General features: G+C 51.4%; 1 protein-coding gene across 1 annotated transcript in view; it reads right to left on the bottom strand.

Moving 5' to 3' along the window:
* The window catches only part of LOC137319165 (netrin-G1-like), a 53521-nt gene that overhangs the window by 8389 nt on the left and 19613 nt on the right, over positions 1–25519 (bottom strand). Inside the window, exons 2-4 of the mRNA XM_067981500.1 lie at positions 9650–10293; positions 5448–5620; positions 3721–3747 (exon numbers count right to left, since the gene is read on the bottom strand). Of these exons, the coding sequence (XP_067837601.1) occupies positions 3721–3747; positions 5448–5620; positions 9650–10293 (844 nt within the window). The remainder of the gene's footprint in view (positions 1–3720; positions 3748–5447; positions 5621–9649; positions 10294–25519) is intronic.

Below are 25519 nucleotides of genomic sequence, written 5' to 3'. Positions count from 1 at the left end.
CATCCCCACGACTGACTGTGTCTCCGAACTGAGTCTCACAAACTTCAATAAAAACAAACTCCTTCTTGCAGGGGTCAAGTTGCTCAGTTGAAAATATATTTTTTGCTGATGATTTTATTCAATCTGAACAAACGGTCACAGTTTCTGACCCTCGCCCACAGATAATAACAACAACCTGCATTTATATAGCGCCTTTAACGTAGTAAAACGTCCCAAGGCCCTTCACAGGAGCGATTATCAAACAGAATTTAACACCGAGCCACGTAAGGAGATATTAGGACAGGTTTCATCAAAGAGGTGGGTTTTAAGGGACATTTTAAAGGAGGAGAGAGAGGGGGAGAGGTGGAGAGGTTTATGGAGGGAATTCCAGAGCTCAGGGCCTCGGCAGCTGAAGGCACGGCCGCCAATGGTGGAGCGAAGGAAATCGGGGATGTACAAGAGGCCAGAATTGGAGGAGCGCAGAGATCTCGGAGGGTTGTAGAGCTGGAGGAGGTTACAGAGATAGGGAGGGGTGTAGGGCTGGAGGGGGTTACAGAGATAGGGAGGGGCGAGGGGCTGGAGGGGGTTACAGAGATAGGGAGGGGTGTGGGGCTGGAGGAGGTTACAGAGATAGGGAGGGGCGAGGGGCTGGAGGGGGTTACAGAGATAGCGAGGGGTGAGGGGCTGGAGGGGGTTACAGAGATAGGGAGGGGCGAGGGGCTGGAGGGGGTTACAGAGATAGGGAGGGGCGAGGCCAGGGAGGGATTTGAACGTGAGGATGAGAATTTTAATTGCGAGGCGTTGCTGGACCGGGAGCCAATGTCGGTTCAATCGATCGCTTCTCCGGGTCGAATCACTGCCCGGGTTGGAGCTCGAAGCCGAGCGAACGCTAATTAGCTGGAATCTGGTCTGTGGAGCCGATGATTTAATGGGGGGAGGCTGGTGACAGGCTGTTATTATGGGATTTCAGTAATTCGAGTAGGTTGAGTGTTTGAAAGACAAACTGTGTAAACCAGTATCTGACTGAGTCTCCCTGTTATTATTCAGCGAGACTGAATCCAGTAACAATCACGGTCAGTCATTAAGGACAAAATAGATAATCATTGAAGACATTAGAACGAGTTTATCTTTCGTTAAGTTTGTGCCAGTGATGAAGGTTTTGATGGTCTGTTTTTTCATGTCGGTTCTGGCTGTACCTGGGCAGGAAAGGGGCAGGTTTGGGTCCAAAGTGTAATGTTTCATAGAACCCCAGGGTGTCCCAGTCCCAGTCCCAGTCCCAGCATCGCACATGTTCCTGTCCAGTATCGGACTGTGATACGGACACTCTGTCCCGGTCAGTACGGGGAGTTATGGACACTCTGTCCCGGTCAGTACGGGGAGTTATGGACACTCTGTCCCGGTCAGTACGGGGAGTTATGGACACTCTGCTCCCGGTCAGTACGGGGAGTTATGGACACTCTGCTCCCGGTCAGTATCAGGAGTTATGGACACTCTGTCCCGGTCAGTACGGGGAGTTATGGACACTCTGTCCCCGGTCAGTACGGGGAGTTATGGACACTCTGCTCCCGGTCAGTACGGGGAGTTATGGACACTCTGCTCCCGGTCAGTATCAGGAGTTATGGACACTCTGCTCCCGGTCAGTATCAGGAGTTATGGACACTCTGCTCCCGGTCAGTATCAGGAGTTATGGACACTCTGCTCCCGGTCAGTACGGGGAGTTATGGACACTCTGTCCCGGTCAGTACGGGGAGTTATGGACACTCTGTCCCGGTCAGTACGGGGAGTTATGGACACTCTGTCCCGGTCAGTACGGGGAGTTATGGACACTCTGCTCCCGGTCAGTACGGGGAGTTATGGACACTCTGCTCCCGGTCAGTACAGGGAGTTATGGACAGTCTGCTCCCGGTCAGTACGGGGAGTTATGGACACTCTGCTCCCGGTCAGTACGGGGAGTTATGGACACTCTGCTCCCGGTCAGTACGGGGAGTTATGGACACTCTGCTCCCGGTCAGTACGGGGAGTTATGGACACTCTGCTCCCGGTCAGTACGGGGAGTTATGGACACTCTGCTCCCGGTCAGTACGGGGAGTTATGGACACTCTGCTCCCGGTCAGTACGGGGAGTTATGGACACTCTGCTCCCGGTCAGTACGGGGAGTTATGGACACTCTGCTCCCGGTCAGTACGGGGAGTTATGGACACTCTGCTCCCGGTCAGTACGGGGAGTTATGGACACTCTGCTCCCGGTCAGTACGGGGAGTTATGGACACTCTGCTCCCGGTCAGTACGGGGAGTTATGGACACTCTGCTCCCGGTCAGTACGGGGAGTTATGGACACTCTGCTCCCGGTCAGTACGGGGAGTTATGGACACTCTGCTCCCGGTCAGTACGGGGAGTTATGGACACTCTGCTCCCGGTCAGTACGGGGAGTTATGGACACTCTGCTCCCGGTCAGTACGGGGAGTTATGGACACTCTGCTCCCGGTCAGTACGGGGAGTTATGGACACTCTGCTCCCGGTCAGTACGGGGAGTTATGGACACTCTGCTCCCGGTCAGTACGGGGAGTTATGGACACTCTCTCCCGGTCAGTACGGGGAGTTATGGACACTCTCTCCCGGTCAGTATGGGTGTTGGTTTGGGTGCTCAATGCAGCCGATGGTTTGGAATGACATGGACAGCATGCGAAGGGTTAAATAAACGGGAACGAGTTCATGCAAAATACGGGAAACGAAGGTGAAGAGATTGAGGCCGAGAGACACTCGTCCAGTTCCCATTTCTGTATCTGGGAGAACGGGATTACAACAGGTCCCAATTGATCTCGGTATCAGGAACCAGACAGCTTTCCACAAATACACTCAGTCCCTGTTCACACCTACACCTGTTTCACACTCAGTCCCTGTTCACACCTACACCTGTTCCACACCCAGTCCCTGTTCACACCTACACCTGTTCCACACTCAGTCCCTGTTCACACCTACACCTGTTCCACACTCAGTCCCTGTTCACACCTACACCTGTTCCACACTCAGTCCCTGTTCACACCTACACCTGTTCCACACTCAGTCCCTGTTCACACCTACACCTGTTCCACACTCAGTCCCTGTTCACACCTACACCTGTTCCACACTCAGTCCCTGTTCACACCTACACCTGTTCCACACTCAGTCCCTGTTCACACCTACACCTGTTCCACACACTCAGTCCCTGTTCACACCTACACCTGTTCCACACTCAGTCCCTGTTCACACCTACACCTGTTCCACACTCAGTCCCTGTTCACACCTACACCTGTTCCACACTCAGTCCCTGTTCCCACCGACACCTGTTCCACACTCAGTCCCTGTTCACACCTACACCTGTTCCACACCCAGTCCCTGTTCACACCTACACCTGTTCCACACTCAGTCCCTGTTCACACCTACACCTGTTCCACACTCAGTCCCTGTTCACACCTACACCTGTTCCACACTCAGTCCCTGTTCACACCTACACCTGTTCCACACTTAGTCCCTGTTCACACCTACACCTGTTCCACACTCAGTCCCTGTTCACACCGACACCTGTTCCACACTCAGTCCCTGTTCACACCTACACCAGTTCCACACTCAGTCCCTGTTCACACCTACACCTGTTCCACGGTCAGTGAGACACGAGGGGGGGTCGAGGGGAAGGTTCGCTCCAGATACAGAAATGGGCTCTGGGTCAGCAGGTCACAGGTCAGAGAGCGTAGGTCCTACTTACGGTCACTGGTGACGGTGTTCGGGAGGCCTGGAGAGGGAAACGGAAACAAAAATCAGGGCCTGAGTTCAGGTGTTTGTGTCGAACACGGATTATAAAGTATTTTAGTGGAACAATGTGACAGAACGCAACGTAAACACATTACAGTGAAAGGAGATTTCTTCAGAGTGAAGGGAGGGGGAGGGGGGGTGAGGAGGGGGGAGGGGAGGGGGAGGGGGAGGAGGGGGAGGGGGGAGGGGGGTGAGGAGGGGAGGGGGAGGGGGGGTGAGGAGGGGAGGGGGAGGAGGGGAGGGGGGGGAGGGGAGGGGGGGGGAGGGGGAGGGGAGGGGGGGGAGGAGGGGAGGGGGGGAGGAGGGGAGGGGGAGGGAGAGGAGGGAGGAGGGGGAGAGGAGGTGGTTTGGACGGGGGAGGGGGATGGGGAAAGGGGAGGGGGGAGGGGAGCATTTGGGGAGGGGGGAGAAGCATTGGGGGAGTGGAGGGGGAGTGGAATGGAGGGAGAGTGATGGAGGAGGGCAAGGAGAAGGGTTGGGGGGAGGAGGGAGGGGTTGGGGAGGGGGAGGGGTTGAGGGTTGGGGATAATACAGGAGGTGGTAATTCCAGAGTGAGCCCCACCTTGAGGGAATGGAGGCTTCGCCTGAGGAGGGTCAGACAGCTCCGCCCCTCCCCATCCGGACAGTGACAACCAGTGGCCAACATCCGGCCCCCGGGGTCACGGGGTCAGGGGACTCAATCTCCCAGAGTGCAGCGGGGCCCGGGCTCTCGATGGGGCCTTTTCTCCGCCGCGCTGCATTGTGGGAAGGCAGGGCCGCCATCGCCGCCTCCGTTCAACCGGCTCCGGGAATCAGGGAATCGACAGAAAAAGGGGCCACGGGGGAAATTCACACCCCGGGGATCGACCATCACCCCCCTCCGGAACCCCTTCTCCCTCCCTCCGGAACCCCTTCTCCCCACTCCGGAACCCCTTCTCCCTCCCTCCGGAACCCCTTCTCCCTCCCTCCGGAACCCCTTCTCCCCCCTCCGGAACCCCTTCTCCCCCCTCCGGAACCCCTTCTCCCCCCTCCGGAACCCCTTCTCCCCACTCCTGAACCCCTTCTCCCCCCCTCCGGAACCTCTTCTCCCCCCCTCCGGAACCTCTTCTCCCCCCTCTTGAACCCCTTCTCCCCCCTCCTGAACCCCTTCTCCCCCCTCCTGAACCCCTTCTCCCCCCTCCTGAACCCCTTCTCCTCCCCTCCTGAACCCCTTCTCCCCCCTCCTGAACCCCTTCTCCCCCCTCCTGAACCCCTTCTCCCCCCTCCTGAACCCCTTCTCCTCCCCTCCTGAACCCCTTCTCCCCCCTCCTGAACCCCTTCTCCTCCCCTCCTGAACCCCTTCTCCCCCCTCCTGAACCCCTTCTCCCCCCTCCTGAACCCCTTCTCCCCCCTCCTGAACCCCTTCTCCCCCCTCCTGAACCCCCTTCTCCCTCCTCCTGAACCCCCTTCTCCCCCCTCCTGACCCCCTTCCCCTCCCCCTTGTGGTCCCCTCCCCCTGGAGTCAGTCCTTATTCCTGTTCTCTGTCTCTGTCCAATCTCCCGCTCTGAGTCTCTGTTTACACATTAATTCATTCACAAACATCCATTTGCTTCTATTTTGGAATCGGTGCATTGCCGGGAGTTGGAATTAGAATGAAATCTGAACCGAAACCCAAGGTGCCGCCGGTATCAGGCGGGGCCAGAGAAGCCCTCGTTACTCACAGATATTGGCCGTCCCTTTGGGGATCGGGAGGTACGAGCCGGCTCTCCACGGCCGGCCTTGAAAGCCTTTCTTGCATCTCCCGCAGTCCGGCCCCGTCGTGTTGTGCTCACACTCGCAACTCAGCTTCCCCTTCTCCAGGACACAGTTGTTGGCGTGAAGATTGCACTTACACCTGGCAAAAAAACAAGGGGACAAGCTGGTTTAAAATGACCCCGAGCAGCTCCGTTACACACCGGACTCTCTGCTCCGGGGCTCAGCTCTCCCTTTACCAGCTTAGGTTCCTGGTGTCTCCATCACAGGAAGGTCCTGGATCCCAGTTAAAGGTCATTGCAATTCCCAGCACAGGGAAATTCCCAGCACAGGACAATTCCCAGCACAGGACAATTCCCAGCACAGGACAATTCCCAGCACAGGACAATTCCCAGCACAGGACAATTCCCACTGACTGGAGCAGCAGAGACCAGGAACATGGGTCAACCCTAAAAAGAGAAAGAACTCCCATTTCTACAGTGCCTTTCACCACCTCAGGACGTCCCAAAGTGCTTTACAGCCAATGAAGTAAATTTGAAATGTAGTCACTGTTGCAATGCAGGAAACACAGCAGCCAATTTGCGCACAGCAAGATCCCACAAACAGCAATGTGATAATGAGATCTCGCCTCTGAGTCGAAAGATCACAAGAGATTTGAGCACATAATCCAGGCTGGCACTCCTCGGTGTCAGTACTATGGGAATGTTGCACTGTCAGAGGGTCAGTACTGAGGGAGTGCTGCACTGTCGGAGGGTCAGTCCTGAGGGAGTGCTGCACTGTCGGAGGGTCAGTACTGAGGGAGTGCTGCACTGTCGGAGGGTCAGTACTGAGGGAGTGCTGCACTGTCGGAGGGTCAGTACTGAGGGAGTGCTGCACTGTCGGAGGGTCAGTACTGAGGGAGTGCTGCACTGTCGGATGGTCATAAGAACATAAGAACATAAGAACATAAGAAATTGGAGCAGGAGTAGGCCAATCGGCCCCTCGAGCCTGCTCCGCCATTCAATAAGATCATGGCTGATCTGATCCCAACCACAAATCTAAAGAACACAAGAAGTCGGAGCAGGACCCGGCCACATAGCCCCTGGGCCCTCTCCGCCACCCACAGGGCATTGACCGATCCGAACTCAGCTTCATGTCCAATTTCCTGCCCGCTCCCCATAACCCCTAATTCCCTTTACTTCTAGGAAACTGTCTATTTCTGTTTTAAATTTATCTAATGATGTAGCTTCCACAGCTTCCTGGGGCAGCAAATTCCACAGGCCGACCACCCTCTGAGTGAAGAAGTTTCTCCTCATCTCAGTTTTGAAAGAGCAGCCCCTTATTCTAAGATTATGCCCCCTAGTTCTAGTTTCACCCATCTTTGGGAACATCCTTACTGCATCCACCCGATCAAGACCCTTCACAATCTTATATGTTTCAATAAGATCGCCTCTCATTCTTCTGAACTCCAATGAGTAGAGTCCCAATCTACTCAACCTCTCCTCATATGTCCGCCCCCTCATCCCCGGGATTAACCGAGTGAACCTTCTTTGTACTGCCTCGAGAGCAAGTATGTCTTTTCTTAAGTATGGAGACCAAAACTGTATGCAGTATTCCAGGTGCGGTCTCACCAATACCTTATATAACTGCAGCAATACCTCCTTGTTTTTATATTCTATCCCCCTAGCAATAAAAGCCAACATTCCGTTGGCTTTCTTGATCACCTGCTGCACCTGCATACCAACTTTTTGATTTTCTTGCACTAGGACCCCCAGATCCCTTTGTACTGCAGTACTTTCCAGTCTCTCGCCATTAAGAAAATAACTTGCTCTCTGATTTTTCCTGCCAAAGTGCATAACCTCACATTTTCCAATATTATATTGCATCTGCCAAATCTCCGCCCACTCACCCAGCCTGTCTATATCCCCTTGCAGGTTTTTTATGTCCTCCTCACTCTCTACTTTCCCTCCCATCTTTGTATCATCTGCAAATTTTGATATGTTGCACTCGGTCCCCTCCTCCAAATCGTTAATATAGATTGTAAAGAGTTGGGGACCCAGCACCGACCCCTGTGGAACACCACTGGTTACTGGTTGCCAGTCCGAAAATGAACCATTTATCCCAACTCTCTGCTTCCTGTTTGATAACCAATCCTCCACCCATGCCAGAATATTACCCCCAATCCCGTGATTTTTTATCTTAAGTAATAATCTTTTATGTGGCACCTTGTCGAATGCCTTCTGGAAGTCTAAATACACTACGTCCACTGGTTCCCCTTTATCCACCCTATACGTTATATCCTCGAAGAACTCAAGCAAACTGAGGGAGTGCTGCACTGTCGGAGGGTCAGTACTGAGGGAGTGCTGCGCTGTCGGAGGGTCAGTACTGAGGGAGTGCTGCGCTGTCGGAGGGTCAGTACTGAGGGAGTGCTGCACTGTCAGAGGGTCAGTACTGATGGAGTGCTGCATTGTCGGAGGGTCAGTACTGAGGGAGTGCTGCACTGTCGGAAGTGCTGTCTTTTGGATGAGAATTCAAAGAAGAGTGGGGGAGTTCTCCCCGGAGTCCTGACCAATGTTTATCCACCAACCAATATCATAAAACAGATTATTTGGTCATTATCACATTGAAGAGGGTTTAGTCGCTGTGATGGGAGTTTACAGTTTCTGGGGAAGGTCGGTCTGGGATCACCTCCTTGTGAAATATATATTTTAATGTTCTAAAGGACACAATTGCATCGCTGACATTAACAGTGAGTGTGATGAAGATTTCCCTTTAGTAAATACGATGTGGAAAGGCCCAGTGTGTTGTGAGGGTTTCTGTGTTGTAAAGTGTGAGATCGCTGGTCTCGGGGATTCTGTGCTAACAGCATCGGGCCGCTGTTTAACTCACTGGGAAGGTGAAGCTTCAAAATCTGCAGATTGGTCCTCACACATTCAGCACATTTGCTATTCTCGGCACTTTTTGCTGAACTAAGCAGAAACCCAGACAGTTCCTTGGAGGCAAATTAACCTCAGCGTAAACATTTTCCTGTTCCTGTTCTCGAATTAGTGTCTGAAGATTCTCCTGGACTAAAAGCTCGAGTGAGTCTCCCAGATGCTGAGTGTAGAATTTCTCATCTACAGGCTGCCCCCCGGTGACATCATCTGAAAACACAACGTCAGGTTCCACATGTACACTGACGACACCCAGCTCTACCTCACCCCCACCTCTCTCGACCCCTCCACTCTCTCTGATTTGTCACGCTGCTTTTCCAACAGCCAGTACTGGAGGAGCACAAATTTCCTCCAAATAAATATTGGGAAGACCGAAGCCATTGTCTTCAGTCCCCGCCTCAAACTCCGTTCCCCAGACACCAACTCCATCCCTCTCCCCGGCCACAGTCTGAGGCTAACTCTGCTGCCCGTATCCTAACTCTCACCAAGTCCCGTTCTCCCATCACCCCTGTGCTCACTGACCTACATTGGCAACGCCTCGATTTTAAAATTCTCATCCTTGTTTTCAAATCCCTCCATGGCCTCGCCCCCTCCCTATCTCTGTAACCTCCTCCAGCCCTCCAACCCTCCGAGATCTCTCCAATTCTGGCCTCTTGCGCTTCCCCAATTTTAATCACTCCACCATTGGCAGCCGTGCCTTCAGCTGCCTGGGAGCTAAGCTCTGGAATTCCCTCCCTAAACCTCTCCCCCTCTCCACCTCTCCCTCCTCCTTTGAGACGCTCCTTAAAACCTACCTCTTCGAACAAGCTTTTAGTCTCCTGTCCGAATATCTCATGTGGCTCGGTATAAAATTTTTGTTTGATAGTTGCTCCTGTGAAGCACCTTGGGACGTTTTACTCTGTTAAAGGGGCTATATAATTGCAAGTTGTTGTTGTTGATAGAGTTCCCTCCAGATGTTGGCCCAGACAGACCGTCCCCCAGATGTTTGCCCTGGGAGATTATCCCCCAGATGTTTGCCCTGGTAGACCTTTCCCCCAGATGTTTGCCCTGGTAGACCGTTCCCCCAGATGTTTGCCTTGACAGACCATCCCTCAGATGTTTGCCCTGATAGACCGTCCCCCAGATGTTTGCCTTGATAGACCGTCCCCCAGATGTTTGCCCTGATAGACCGTCCCCCAGATGTTTGCCCTGATACAGCGCCCCCTGGATGTGAAGTGTGGGATCAGTGACCCTGAGCAGAGGTGACGAGGAGCTCTCACCGTCCGTGAATCTCCACGTTGGAGATGGCGTAGAAGTATTTGGAGAGGTTGAGCTGGTCGACGCTGGTGGCCCCGGTGGCCGGCCGGAGCAGCCTGACCCGCAGGTCGGTCAGGGTGAAGAAGTCCCTCAGGTCCTTGGTGGTGTCCAGCTGGCCGTAGAGCGAGGCCATGTTGCGGAGAAGGGGCCCCCCGAACAGGGCGAACCGCTCCCTGATCTCGAAGCGGACCGTCTTGTCCACCTTCCACACGTAGCCCCTGGAGTACTCCTCCGTGCAGATGATGTCCAGCACCGAGGCTGGGCTCAGATCCCGGACCGTTCTCCGTTCCATCCCGAAGGAGTTGAGGCAGTCGGCAGCGTAGAACTGGTAGGGCTGCCACGTCCAGCCGTGGTCCAGAGATTTCTCCAGGACCATCTGCTCCGGCCGGCCCGACTCGAAGGTGATGACGATATCCTCGGTCAGCTCGATGGTCTTGCCCCAGGACAGGGTGATATTGACCAGGAGGGGCTCGGGGAAACTCCTCCAGGAGACACTTTGCCAAAAGGTGTTTGGGATCCGGCCCTCGTGATCCAGCATCAGCTCGGGGGGGTGTGCGAGCTCGGGCGTGCGAGCGTCACACTCGTTGTTGCACATGTAGGGGTTCTCCTGGAAATGGGCACAGAGCAACACGGGTTAGATACGGAGTTAGGCCCCATCTACACTGTCCCATCAAACACTCCCAGGGCAGGTACAGCACGGGTTAGATACAGAGTAAAGCTCACTCTGCACTGTCCCATCAAACACTCCCAGGGCAGGTACAGCATGGGTTAGATACAGAGTAAAGCTCCCTCTACACTGTCCCATCAAACACTCCCAGGGCAGGTACAGGGTTAGATACAGAGTAAAGCTCCCTCTACACTGTCCCATCAAACACTCCCAGGGCAGGTACAGCATGGGTTAGATACAGAGTAAAGCTCCCTCTACACTGTCCCATCAAACACTCCCAGGGCAGGTACAGGGTTAGATACAGAGTAAAGCTCCCTCTACACTGTCCCATCAAACACTCCCAGGGCAGGTACAGCACGGGTTAGATACAGAGTAAAGCTCCCTCTACACTGTCCCATCAAACACTCCCAGGGCAGGTACAGCACGGGTTAGATACAAAGTTAGGCCCCATCTACACTGTCCCATCAAACACTCCCAGGGCAGGTACAGCACGGGTTAGATACAGAGTAAAGCTCCCTCCACACTGTCCCATCAAACACTCCCAGGTCAGGTCCAGCACGGATTAGATACAGAGTAAAGCTCCCTCTACACTGTCTTGAAATCCAGGAATATCCATCCACTCTAATTTTCTCAGGGATAAGTTTTGATTAAACTGTACGCGCTCCATCTCACTGCACTCTGTGCTGGACAGTTAGACAGCTGGTTAATTATATCGCTGTAGTGTTGAGGAATGATTCTCGCTCTGTCTAACTAAAAATAGCTTCACACCTCTAAAATATTTAGAGACCTGAATTGTAAAACTGCACAGGAATTGGAAACACAACTGTAAAATCCCACCTTATCCTCACTGGGGGTGATTCCCCGTCACCGGGGGAGATTCCCCGTCGCCGGGGGTGATCCCCCGTCACCGGGAGGTGATCCCCCGTCACCGGGGGTGATCCCCCGTCACCGGGGGTGATCCCCCGTCACCGGGGGTGATCCCCCGTCACCGGAGGTGATTCCCCGTCACTGGGAGTGATTCCCCGTCACCGGGGGTGATTCCCTGTCACTGTGTAGTTTGTTGTATCAGAATTAGGAATATCTGGATCACAGAATTTATCATCAGCCAATTTCTCAGGAATGTTGTTCTGAAAGAATCATTTGTGTTTATTAATTCTCGGGATGTGGGCGTCGCTGGCGAGGCTGGCATTTATTGCCCAAAAGGAGAGAGAGAGAGAGAAAGGAGGAGAGTTTTCCGGGCGGAATGATCGAGGGGCAGTTGTCTTTTTACAGTCCGTTGTGAAAACAATCCCTTATTTCCGACCAGGCCATAATCCTGGGCTCTGGGTGTCAGACCACAGCCCAGCCTGTGGTCCTAATGATGCTTTATCTGCGGCTGGTTTGCGAGGAAGCAGTAGGAGATGGCAGGGCTCCCTCGGGCTCACTTCAGGTCAGGGTCCTTCCGCAGTGAAGCAGCGACAGAGACAGCGGCAGCTCCACATATTTCACACAAGGTGCGTTTCGGGAATGAGTCGACGGCCCGCAGACAATCAGAGGTCACACATCAGCTTTTATGTGGGTCGTATTCTCTCATCACAATGTTCCCAGATTCTCTGATGATTCCGACAGTCGGGTGAAGGACAGACGAGGCCTTGGAGAGGGTGCAGAGGAGATTTACCAGAATGGAACCAGGGATGAGGGACTTCAGTTATGTGGAGAGACTGGAGAAGCTGGGGTTGTTCTCCTCAGAGTCGAGAAGGTTAAGGGGAGATTTAATAGAGGTGTTCAAAATTATGAAGGGTTTTGATAAAGTAAATAAGGAGAAACTGTTTCCAGTGGCAGGAGGGTCGGTAACCAGAGGACACAGATTTAAGGTAATTGGCCAAAAAACCAGAGGAGAGATGTGGAGAATTTTTTTCGCAGCGAGTTGTTCTGATCTGGAATGCGCTGCCTGAAAGGGCGGTGGAAGCAGATTCAATAATAACTTTCAAAAGGGAATTGGATAAATACTTGAAAAGGAAAAATCTGCAGAACTCTGGGGAAAGAGCGGGGGAGTGGGACTAATTGGATAGCTCTTTCAAAGAGCAGGCACAGGCATGATGGGCCGAATGGCCTCCTTCTGTGCTGTAAGGTTCTACGATTCTCTGATTGTAAGTCGGGATGGTGTGTGACTCGGAGGGGAACTTGGAGGTGACGGTGTTCCCATGCACCTGCTGCCCTTGTCCTTCTCGGTGGTTTGGGAGGTGCTGTCGAAGAAGCCTTGGCGAGTTGCTGCAGTGCATCCTGTGGATGGGACACACTGATACTCTCCCCAACATCGGCAACACAGAATCAGACCAACATCCTTTTCCAAATGATCACACAGCTCGTCTGTTAGACCGCAATCTTCAGAAAGTGGCTGTTGCAGCAATCAATAAAACTAATGTGTGAGAAAGATGGAGAGGGGGCCGTATACAGAGAGAATCGAGATTAATGAATCTACAATTCTCACAGCATCTTTCTAAAGGCACTGACTAAAGCTGGATAATAGAGATTAACAAGAGAAATGAAAGATAGTATTAAATCAAAGGAAGAGGCAGAGAAAGACACCAGAAAAAGCAGTAAGCCTGAGGATTGGGAGCATTTCAGAATTCAGCAAAGGAGGACCAAGAAATTCATAAAGAGGGAAAATAGAATATGAGAGTAAACTAGCGAGAAACATACAAACGGACTGTAAAAGCTTCTATAGGTATGTGGAAAGGAAAAGACTGGTGAAGGCAAATGTGGGTCCCCTACACACAGAGAGGGGAGAATTTATAACGGGGAAAAAGGAAATGGCAGAGAAATTAAACAAATACTTTGTGTCTCTTCATGGAAGAAGACACAAAAAACCTCCCAGAAATACTAGAGATCCAAGGGTCTGGTGAGAATGAGGAACTGAAAGAAATTAGTATTAGTAAAAAAATAGTATTAGAGAAATTAATGGGACTGAAAGTCAATAAATCCCAAGGACCTGATGATCTCCATCCCAGGGTTTTGAAAGAGGTGGCGACAGAGATAGTGGATGCATTGGTTGTCATCTTCCAAAATTCGATAGATTCTGGAATGGTTCCTGCAGATTGGAGGGTGGCAAATGTAACCCCACTATTTAAGAAAGGAGGGAGAGAGAAAACAGGGAACTACAGACCTGTTAGCCTGACAACAGTAGGAGGGAAAATGCTAGAATCGATTATAAAGGATGTGATAACAGGACACTGAGAAAATAATAATAGGATTTGGCAGAGTCAACATGGATTTATGAAAGGCCAAAAGGGAAATAATGTTTGACAAACCTATTGGAGTTCTTTGAGGATGTAACTAGTAGAATAGATAAGGGGGAACCAGTGGATGTGGTGTATTTGGATTTTCAGAAGGCTTTCGATAAGGTCCCACACAGGAGGTTCGTGAACAAAGTTAGAGCACATGGAATTGAGGGTAATTTATTGGCATTGATTGAGAATTGGTTAACAGACAGAAAACAGAGAGTAGGAATAAACGGGTCTTTTTCAGGTTGGCAGACTGTGACTAGTGGGGTACCACAGGGATCGGTGCTTGGGCCCCAGCTATTCACAATCTCTACCAATGATTCGGACGCGGGGACCAAATGCAACATTTCCAAGTTTGCTGATGACACAAAACTAGGTGGGAATGTGAGTTGTGAGGAGGATGCAAAGAGGCTTCAATCATTGAGTACATTCAAAACAGAGATCGATAGATTTCTAGATATTAAAGGCATCAAGGGATATGGGGATGGTGCAGGAAAATGGCATTGAGGTAGAAGATCAGCCATGATCTTGTTGAATGGCGGAGCAGGCTCGAGGGGCTGAATGGCCTACTCCTGCTCCTATTTCTTATGTACTTATGTTCCTATTAATGAATCTACAATTCTCACAGCATCTTTCTAAAGGCACTGACTAAAGCTGGATATTGGAATCGATTATTTTAATGTCTCTATTTAGAATGAAACGAGCGTCCATTAGTAACAGAATCCTAAAGCTGTCAAAAGTATGAATGAATAATCACACTGTCCAGATGTTAAGTGCTCCTGAATTGCCGTGTCCTCGGTACATAATTAACAGCCCCTTGTCCCAGTGCTACAACTCACCATTCTATGGAATGACAGTGTGTAAACGGTGAGGAAACTCGAGGGGCAATCAGTGGTGGGAGTTCAGTGTGAAACCACAGCGGGAGTGAAGAGAGAGACTGAGCGACTGTCTCTCTCCACCACTCGCTCGAGCTCTCTCTGATTCTCACATTTCTGGACCAGGTTTCTTGTTTACTGTTCCACTGCACCATCCATGCCTTTCTCACCTCCAGGCTCGACTATTCCAATACTCTCCTGCCCGGCCTCCCACCGTCCACCCTCCGTAAACTTCAGCTCATCCAAAACTCTGCCTCCCGTATCCTAACTCGCCCGTTCACCCATCACCCCTGTGCTCGCTGACCTACATTGGCTCCCAGTCCAGCAATGCCTCGATTTTAAAATTCTTATCCTCATGTTCAAATCCCTCCATGGCCTCGCCCCTCCCGATCTCTGTAACCTCCTCCAGTCCTACAACCCTCCGAGATCTCTGCACTCCTCCAATTCTGGCCTCTTGTGCATCCCCGATTTTCATCACCCCACCATTGGCGGCCGTGCCTTCAGCTGCCTGAGCCCAAAGCTCTGGAATTCCCTCCCTAAACCTCTCCACCTCTCCCCCTCTCTCTCCTCCTTTAAGACGCTCCTTAAAACCTGCCTCTTTGACCAAGCTTTTGGTCACCTGTCCTAATATCTCCTTGTGTGACTCGGTGTTAAGTTTTGTCCGATTACGCTCCTGTGAAGCACCTTGGGACGTTTTACTATGTTAAAGGCGCTATATAAATGCAAGTAGTTGTTGTTGAAACAGTAATTAAAGATCACCACACAGCCCAGGGAGGGAGAGAAACAACAGGCTCCTGCTCTGTGCAGCTGCATCAACGTGGGAAGGGAAGATATTTCAATACACGGATCATATATTACAGGAACTGTTCCTGCCACACTGGAGTGTAAACGGAGCATCTTATGAATCATTGTTACTTCTCCAAATCCACTCACCACTTGACATATATTTCAGGGCTTTAAGTGTTTCTATCTTGGATTTACAATGTGTTGTGTGAGTAACAGCCTGTCATTCTCACTAACTAAACCTCTCGCTATCTGCACGGTTCAGTCCCCTGGTTAATTATGTTAATTAGGGTATTATTAAGTACAGGAGTTAGTGGCTCCATAAAGTACAATCCCACAGATTGCGGTCACTCCCCATCGCCAAGTAATCAGCTCCTTTGTTACAGTTAATTTTAGAGCAGAGTTGCTCAGTTTGGAGGTTAATGATCGGACAGAGAATAAAATGAGCAGCGTTTAGTGTCCCAGAGAGGAGCTGAAATATTCTCCAGTAATCTCAACAGGACAGAGGCAGCGAGAGGATAAAACGGGTCAGAAATTCACCCCCATCCTTTTATACTGTCTGAGGGTTAAAGAGACAATAAATCAGACTCCAAACCTGGAGACTTTTACACCGACTCATTTACAAAACCCCCAACAGCAAATGGAAATCCTGCTATTAATTATGGGGATGTCTCACTTTTTCATAAATTTGAATATTTTAGGGGATCGATTGTTTCTGATAAATACAGTTCAGAAAGTGAATAAAAGGATAATTTCAAGGGTTTTTTATCTTCTTTGCCTGATCTCAATCTCATGCTTCTGTCAAACTATCAGCGATTAATCGTTCCTTCAGATCCCAATATCAGGAATACTCTCTGTCCCCTCCCCCTCAATGGGTACCCTCCCTCTCTCCTCTCCTCCAATGGGTACCCTCTCTCTCCCCTCCACCAATGGGTACCCTCTCTCTCCCCTCCTCCAATGGGTACCCTCCCTCTCTCCCCTCCTCCAATGGGTACCCTCCCTCTCTCCCCTCCTCCAATGGGTACCCTCCCTCTCTCCCCTCCTCCAATGGGTACCCTCCCTCTCTCCCCCTCCTCCAATGGGTACCCTCTCTCTCTTTCCCCTCCTCCAATGGGTACCCTCCCTCTCTCCCCCTCCTCCAATGGGTACCCTCTCTCTCTTTCCCCTCCTCCAATGGGTACCCTCTCTCTCTTTCCCCTCCACCAATGGGTACCGTCCCTCTCTCTCCCATCCTCCAATGGGTACCCTCCCTCTCTCTCCCCTCCACCAATGGGTACCCTCTCTCTCCCCTCCTCCAATGGGTACCCTCCCTCTCTCCCCTCCTCCAATGGGTACCCTCCCTCTCTCCCCTCCTCCAATGGGTACCTTCCCTCTCTCCCCTCCTCCAATGGGTACCCTCCCTCTCTCCCCTCCTCCAATGGGTACCCTCCCTCTCTCCCCCTCCTCCAATGGGTACCCTCTCTCTCTTTCCCCTCCTCCAATGGGTACCCTCCCTCTCTCCCCCTCCTCCAATGGGTACCCTCTCTCTCTTTCCCCTCCTCCAATGGGTACCCTCTCTCTCTTTCCCCTCCACCAATGGGTACCCTCCCTCTCTCTCCCATCCTCCAATGGGTACCCTCCCTCTCTCTCCCCTCCACCAATGGGTACCGTCCCTCTCCCCTCCCCCTCAATGGGTACCCTCCCTCTCTCTCCCGTCCTCCAATGGGTACCCTCTCTCTCCCCTCCCCCTCAATGGGTACCCTCCCTCTCTCTCCCCCTCCTCCAATGGGTACCCTCCCTCTCTCTCCCCTCCTCCAATGGGTACCCTCCCTCTCTCTCCCCTCCTCCAATGGGTACCCTCCCTCTCTCTCCCCTCCTCCAATGGGTACCCTCTCTCTCTCTCCCCTCCTCCAGTGACTCTCGGGATCACCGGTCCAGGCCTCGGGATCACCGGTCCAGGCCTCGGGATCACCGCTCCAGGCCTCGGGATCACCGCTCCAGGCCTCGGGATCACCGCTCCAGGCCTCGGGATCACCGCTCCAGGCCTCGGGATCACCGGTCCAGGCCTCGGGATCACCGGTCCAGGCCTCGGGATCACCGCTCCAGGCCTCGGGATCACCGGTCCAGGCCTCGGGATCACCGGTCCAGGCCTCGGGATCACCGGTCCAGGCCTCGGGATCACCGGTCCACCACATTCCTCCAATTCTGGCCTCTTATTCATCCCCGATTTTCATCACCCCACCATTGGCGGCCGTGCCTTCAGATGCCGAGGCCCTAAACTCTGCAATTCCCTCCCTAAACCTCTCCCCCTCTCCACCTCTCTCTCCTCCTTTAAGATGCTCCATAAAACCTACCTCTTCACCTGTCCTAATATCTCCTTGTGTGGCTCGATGCATATGTACGTGACAGGAAGTGGATGTGAAGCTGCAACAATCAAGAACCTGAACACCATCCAGGATAAAGCAGTCCGTTCGATCGGCAGCCCTTCCCCCACCTTAAACACCCACTCCCTCCCCCACCTTAAACACCCACTCCCTCCCCCACCTTAAACACCCACTCCCTCCTCCACCTTAAACACCCGCTCCCTCCCCCGCCTTAAACACCCGCTCCCTCCCCCGCCTTAAACACCCACTCCCTCCCCCTCCTTAAACACCCACTCCCTCCCCCACCTTAAACACCCACTCCCTCCCCCGCCTTAAACACCCACTCCCTCCCCCACCTTAAACACCCACTCCCTCCCCCCACCTTAAACACCCACTCCCTCCCCCACCTTAAACACCCACTCCCTCCCCCACCTTAAACACCCACTCCCTCCCCCACCTTAAACACCCACTCCCTCCCCCACCTTAAACACCCACTCCCCACCCCCCTTAAACACCCACTCCCTCCCCCACCTTAAACACCCGCTCCCTCCCCCACCTTAAACACCCGCTCCCTCCCCCACCTTAAACACCCACTCCCTCCCCCACCTTAAACACCCGCTCCCTCCCCCACCTTAAACACCCACTCCCTCCCCCACCTTAAACACCCACTCCCTCCCCCACCTTAAACACCCACTCCCTCCCCCGCCTTAAACACCCACTCCCTCCCCCTCCTTAAACACCCACTCCCTCCCCCACCTTAAACACCGGCTCCCTCCCCCACCTTAAACACCCGCTCCCTCCCCCACCTTAAACACCCGCTCCCTCCCCCACCTTAAACACCCACTCCCTCCCCCACCTTAAACACCCACTCCCTCCCCCACCTTAAACACCCACTCCCTCCCCCACCTTAAACACCCACTCCCTCCCCCACCTTAAACACCCGCTCCCTCCCCCACCTTAAACACCCACTCCCTCCCCCACCTTAAACACCCACTCCCTCCCCCACCTTAAACACCCGCTCCCTCCCCCACCTTAAACACCCACTCCCTCCCCCTGTGCGCACCGTGTCTGCAGTGTGTCCCATCCACAGGATGCACTGCACTAACTCGCCAAGGCTTCTTCGACAGCACCTCCCAAACCCACCACCTCCACCACCTGGAAGGACAAGGGCAGCAGGTGCATGGGAACACCGTCACCTCCAAGTTCCCCTCCGAGTCACACACCATCCCGACTTGGACATATATCGGCCGTTCCTTCATCGTCACTGGGTCCAAATCCTGGAACTCCCGACCGAACAGCACTGTGGGAGAACCTTCACCACACGGACTGCAGCGGTTCAAGAAGAAGGCCCATCACCACCTTCTCAAGGGGCAACTCGGGATGGGCAATAAATGCCGGCCTTGCCAGCAACGCCCACATCCCAGGAATGAATTATAAAAACACTCTGTGTATATGAAAACATTACAAGATATTTATGGAGTGAGTCCGTCAGCAGCTGCACACAGACCTGATTCTAACCGGACGGTGTTTTCAGAGGTTGTTTCCAGATGTTGAGGTAATGACTGACTGACCTTGTGACCCTGTCATCAGGGGATGGATTTTTCTATCGACCAGTTTGAATGATGAGGAGTCTCGGGGCCGTCTCCTGTTATTCTCTGTTTCCCGTTCTCTGTATTGCCCACATTCATATTTAATTATAAACACAAATAGAGACAGACAGGCAAGGTCATGGGTACAAGGTCCACTCCAGAGACTCGAGCTCATAATCCAGGCCGACACTCGCAGTGCAGTACTGAGGGAGTGCTGCACTGTCGGAGGGTCAGTACTGAGGGAGTGCCACACTGCCGGAGGGTCAGTACTGAGGGAGTGCTGCACTGTCGGAGGGTCAGTACTGAGGGAGTGCTGCACTGTCGGAGGGTCAGTACTGAGGGAGTGCTGCACTGTCGGAGGGTCAGTACTGAGGGAGTGCTGCACTGTCGGAGGGTCAGTACTGAGGGAGTGCTGCACTGTCGGAGGGTCAGTACTGAGGGAGCGCTGCACTGTCGGAGGGTCAGTACTGAGGGAGCGCTGCACTGTCGGAGGGTCAGTACTGAGGGAGCGCTGCACTGTCGGAGGGTCAGTACTGAGGGAGCGCTGCACTGTCGGAGGGTCAGTACTGAGGGAGTGCTGCACTGTCGGAGGGTCAGTACTGAGGGAGTGCTGCACTGTCGGAGGGTCAGTACTGAGGGAGTGCTGCACTGTCGGAGGGTCAGTACTGAGGGAGTGCTGCACCGTCGGAGGGTCAGTACTGAGGGAGTGCTGCACTGTCGGAGGGTCAGTACTGAGGGAGTGCTGCACCGTCGGAGGGTCAGTCCTGAGGGAGTGCTGCACTGTCGGAGGGTCAGTACTGAGGGACTGCTGCACTGTCGGAGGGTCAGTACTGAGGGTGTGCTGCACTGTCGGAGGGTCAGTACTGAGGGAGTGCTGCACTGTCGGAGGGTCAGTACTGAGGGAGTGCTGCACTGTCGGAGGGTCAGTACTGAGGGAGTGCTGCACAGTTGGAGGGTCAGTACTGAGGGAGTGCTGTACTGTCGGAGGGTCAGTACTGAGGGAGTGCTGCACTGTCAGAGGTGCCGTCCTTCAGATGAGACATTAAACCGAGGCCCCGTCTGCCCTCTCAATTGGGTGTAAAAGATCCCACGGCCACTATTTGAAGTAGAGATGGGGAGTTCACCCCGGTGTCGAGGTCAATATTAATCCCTCAACCAACATCACTGAAACAGATTATCTGCTCATTATCACATTGCTTATGATACCGGGGCTAAAAGGGTTAAATTATGAGGACAGGTTGCAAAACTTGTTTTGTTTCCCTCGAGTTTGGAAGGTTGAGGGATGATCAAATCGAGGTGATTAAAATGATAAAAAAGGATTTGATAGGGTCGATAGAGAGAAACTATTTCCTCTGGTGGGAGAGTCCAGAACAAGGGGGAATAATCTTAAAATTAGAGCTCGGCCGTTCAGGGGTGATGTCAGGAAGCATTTCTTCACACAAAGGGGAGTGGGAATCTGGAACTCTCTCCCCCAAAAGGCTGTGGATGCTGGGGGTCAATTGGAGCTTTCAAGACTGAGATCGATAGATTTTTCTTGGGTATCGAGGGATACGGAGCAAAGGCGGGTAAATAGAATTTAGATATAGATCAGCCATGATCTAATTGAATGGCGGAACAGGCTCGAGGGACTGAATGGCCTCCTCCTGTTCCGATGTAACAAGCTCGAGGGGCTGAATGGCCTGGTCCTGTTCCGATGTAACAGGTTTGAGGGGCTGAATGCCCTCCTGCTTGTTTAATATTTGCTGGAGATTCTCATTCTTTCTCCAGTCAGGTTTCCGTTCTCTTGAAACCTCCCTGTGCTCGGCTCATTACTGAAATGTTTAAACACAAACACCAGGTGCAGAGTTCTGGGTTTTATTAACATGAACAAACATTCATTTCCACCGGCTCAGATTCTCTGTAATTACATTTCGACGCTTAGAATCCCATCGAGCTCCCTGGGAAGATGTGGACTTAAAACATTGTTCATTTATTAAATTGATTCTGGGGATGTGGGCGTCGGTGGCAAGGCCGGCATTTATTGCCCATCCCTAGTCGCCCTGAGAAGGTGGTGCTGGGCCTTCTTCTTGAACCACTGGGAGCGGGTTTGATACAAACTGAGTGTTTTGCTCGACCACTTCAGAGGGAGGTTAAGGGTCAACCACGTTGGTGTGGGACTGGACTCACATATAGGCCCAGACCGGGTAAGGACGGCAGGTTTCCTTCCCTAAAGGACATTAGTGAACCAGTGGGGTTTTTACGACAATCTGACAGTTTCATGGTCACTTTTACTGAGACCAGATTTTTATTTCCAGATTTATTTAAACTGAATAAAAGCATACGGGATTCTGGGCTTTATAAACAGAGGCAGAGAGGACAAAAGCAAGGAAGTTATGGTAAACTTCTATCAATCACTGGTCAGGCCTCAGCTGGAGTATTGTGTCCAATTCTGGGCACCGCACTTTAGGGAGGATGTCAAGGCCTTGGAGAGGGTGCAGAGGAGATTTACCAGAATGGGACCAGGGATGAGGGACTTCAGTTATGTGGAGAGACTGGAGAAGCTGGGATTGTTCTCCTCAGAGCAGAGAAGGTTAAGGGGAGATTTAATAGAGGTGTTCAAAATCATGAAGGGTTTTGATGGAGTAAATAAGGAGAAACTGTTTCCATTGACAGGAGGGTCGGTAACCAGAGGACACAGATTTAAGGTAATTGGCAGAAGAACCAGAGGGGAGATGTGGAGAAATTTTTTAACGCAGCGAATTGTTCTGATCTGGAATGCGCTGCCTGAAAGGGCGGTGGAAGCAGATTCAATAATAACTTTCAAAAGGGAATTGGATTAATACTTGAGAGGAAAAATTTACAGGACTATGGGGAAAGAGCGGGGGAGTGGGACTAATTGGACAGATCTTTCAAAGAGCCGGCACAGGCACGATGGGCCGAATGGCCTCCTTCTGTGCTGTAAGATTCTACGATTCTATGAATTCAAATTCTCAAACTGCCCACGGTGGGATTTGAACTCACGATCTCTGGATTATTCGGCCAATAACAGGCTTGATGGACCAGCTGGTCCTTTCCTGCCCGTCATTTCCATGTTTGTAACATAATCACCACATCACCACATTTCTGGGAGAAATTTCTGGAGAACACGGAACCGAATCACTTGACTCGGCTCAAAGAAGAGAAGCCGACACTTCCCGTTAACATTCACCAGCTGTCGAGACTCGCTGGGATTTTCATAATTGGTGCTCGGATTTAGAAATAATTGGCTGTCAGACTTTTAGCCGAGTGAGTCACACAGACTGTGTTTCTCCAGAAGTAGTGATGTTCCTCCCTTTAAGTCAACAGTTCGAGCAAACCTCACAACACAGGTAGAGAATTCGCTGAGACAAGGATTCCTGGTTAATCACATCCTCCTTCAAACTCATGGACAGTGAGTGAATTTAAAGGGAGCAAAATAGTGAGGTAATCCCATCACTTTATAAATCATTGGTGCGACCGTTCGGAGAATAAAGTGTACAGTTCATAGAATAAAGTGTACAGTTCATAGAATACAGTGTACAGATCTTCGAATAACCATGTGCAGATCTTCGAATAACCATGTACAGATGTTAGAACACCATGTACAGATGTTAGAACACCGTGTACAGATGTTAGAATACCGTGTACAGTTCTGGTCACCACAGTACAAAAAGGATATTGCAGCTTTTGAAAGGATACAGAATGATTGAGGGGATGGAGGGATTGGATTATGAGGAGCGATTATGTAAATTGGGAATATTCTCACTTGGGAAAGAGAAGGTCGAGAGGTGATCTGATTCCAGTTTTTTAGGATTCTAAAGGGACTGGATAATGTCGACCATGACCAGCTGTTTCACCTTGTCCAGAACAGGAGAACCCGAGGACACGGCCTGCGCTCGAAGGGGGTCAATTCAAAACTCATCTGTGGGAACAATATTTCAGTGAGCGAGTGGTCAATCTATGCAACAGGTTCCCCAGGGAGACGGTGGGAACAGTTAGTATTGATTCACTCAAATACAAATTACATCGATTTCATTCAGAAATAATTTTTTGGGATCCAGTATCTGAGTAATTTGAGACATGACGTGTGGTGAGTGTAACAGGCTCGGGAGGAACAGGGGACTTTGGACCTATGGTTCCCAAAGCTCTCCCCCACTGGGGGTTTTCCTCACCTCATGTCTGGGTCTGTTGGAGACTCATTGATAGAGATTGATTGCTGTGATTGGTCAATAACTCCATTCCCATTGGATCATGTGATTACCAGGATGGTAGAAGGTGAACGAGATCGACCTCAGTCTTTTCCCCTCCAGTAATTCCTATGGACGGCCATCAAACCAATCCCAGACAAACAGAAATACCACATTCTTCTCCCATCTGGCGTGACTCCGTCACACAGCAGACTCCGCACGGTTACAGACACAAAACAATCCAATCACAATAAAGTCAGTCATTGACCGGGAGCCTGAAATTTACACACAGTCACAAACTGTGACGATGGGGAGGTCACATCCGGAAATAGAGAAATTGCTGAAGCTTCTAACCGTTCGTTTTTTAACAATGTTTACAAAAGAAATGGGGGGAGAAAGGTCAGAATTGGGGTCCAGTTTAAAGGTGAATGTAGATGGGGAAATGTGGAGAGGACATGTTGGGGAGGTTGTTGAAGCTCAAGGTAGATGAGGCTCCAGGATCTGATACGTTTCATCCCAGGGGTCTGAAGGAATCGACACAAACGATTGAGAGTCTTGTGGATATTTTTCAGAGTTGACGAGACTCGGACCAAATCCCAGAGGATCAGAAAATCCCAAATGTGAGTCCCAGAAAGGGGCGAGGGATGAACCATCGAATCACAGACCCTCAAGCTTTACTTCCAGTGTTGGGAAAGTGTTTGAAAGTATTGGGAGGGATAATATAAGGGTCATCTTGTGAGACATGAGCTAATTCGAGACAATGGAGGTGGTGCTTGACTTATTGATTGGATTTCTTTGAGGAGATGACAGACCGAGTAGATCGGGGGAGACGGTGGATGTTGTCTCCCCAGGATTCAGGAAGACATTTAACAACGTCCCAAATAATAGGCAACAACATGAGGTCCAAGCCCACGGGACAGATGGGAATGGATTAAACTGGATTGGGATATGATTGGAAGATAATGAGTAGTGGGGGATGGGCAGGTCTCTGATTGGCCGACAGTTACCAGGGGAGTGTCACAAGGTTCAGTGTCGGGGCCGCTGTTTATAATTTTTATAAATGATTTCGAAGAAGGAATTGTGTCCAAATTTTCAGACGATACCAACTTGGGAGCAGTGGAAAATGGTGAATATCAATGGGAACAAATTCAAAAGGATCTTGACAAGTTCGATCAATGGGCGGAGAAATGGCAAATCCAGTTTAATACAGAGAAATGTAAGGTCATGAGATTGGGCAGAGGGAAGGTTGATGTGGATTATGTGCTAAATGGGAATGTACTTGAGGTGTTGGAGCAGGAGAGAGATCTCGGGGTCTGAGTGGACAGGTCACTGAAACCATCAGCACAATGTTCCCAGGCTGTTAAACAAACAATCAGAATATTGGGGGTCACAGCACGGGGTTATACTGGCTCAGTGGGCAGCACTCTCACCTCTGAGACAGAAGGTCGTGGGTTCAAGACCTACTCCAGAGACTTGAGCTCCATAATCTAGGCCGACATTCCCAGGGCAGTACTGAGGGAGTGCTGCACTGTTGGAGGTGCCGTCTTTTGGATGAGACATTAAACCGAGGCCCTGCCTGCCCTCTCAGGTGGACTTAAAAGATCCCATGGCACTATTCGAAGAAAAGCAGAGGCGTTCTCCCCGGTCAATATTTATCCTTCAACCAACACCTAAAACAGATTGTCTGGTCATTTATCTCATTGCTGTTTGTGGGATCTTGCTGTGTTCAAATTGGCTGCCGCATTTCCTACATTACAACAGTGACTACACTTCAAAAAAGTATTTAATTGGCTGTGAAGCTTTGGGACATCCTGAGGTCCTGAAAGGTGCTATAGAAACACAAGTCTCTCTGTCTTCCTTTCTTTCACAGCCCTGCAATTGTTTCCTTTTCAAGTATTTCTCCAATTCCCTTTTGAAAGTTATTATTGAATCTGCTTCCACCGCCCTTTCAGGCAGCGCATTCCAGATCAGAACAACTCGTTGCATAAAAAATTCTCATCTCCCCCTGGCTTTTTTGCCAATTCCCTTCAATCTGTGTCCTCTGGTTACCGACCCTCCCACCACTGGAAACAGTTTCTCCCTCTCTGCTCTGTGAAAATCCCTCATTATATTGAACACCTCTGTTAAATC

The sequence above is a fragment of the Heptranchias perlo genome, unplaced genomic scaffold, assembly GCF_035084215.1.
Source record: "Heptranchias perlo isolate sHepPer1 unplaced genomic scaffold, sHepPer1.hap1 HAP1_SCAFFOLD_749, whole genome shotgun sequence".
Classification (NCBI taxonomy): domain Eukaryota; kingdom Metazoa; phylum Chordata; class Chondrichthyes; order Hexanchiformes; family Hexanchidae; genus Heptranchias; species Heptranchias perlo.
Note: the sequence above shows the minus strand (reverse complement) of the source record. Positions and strands in the feature narration are given on the sequence as shown.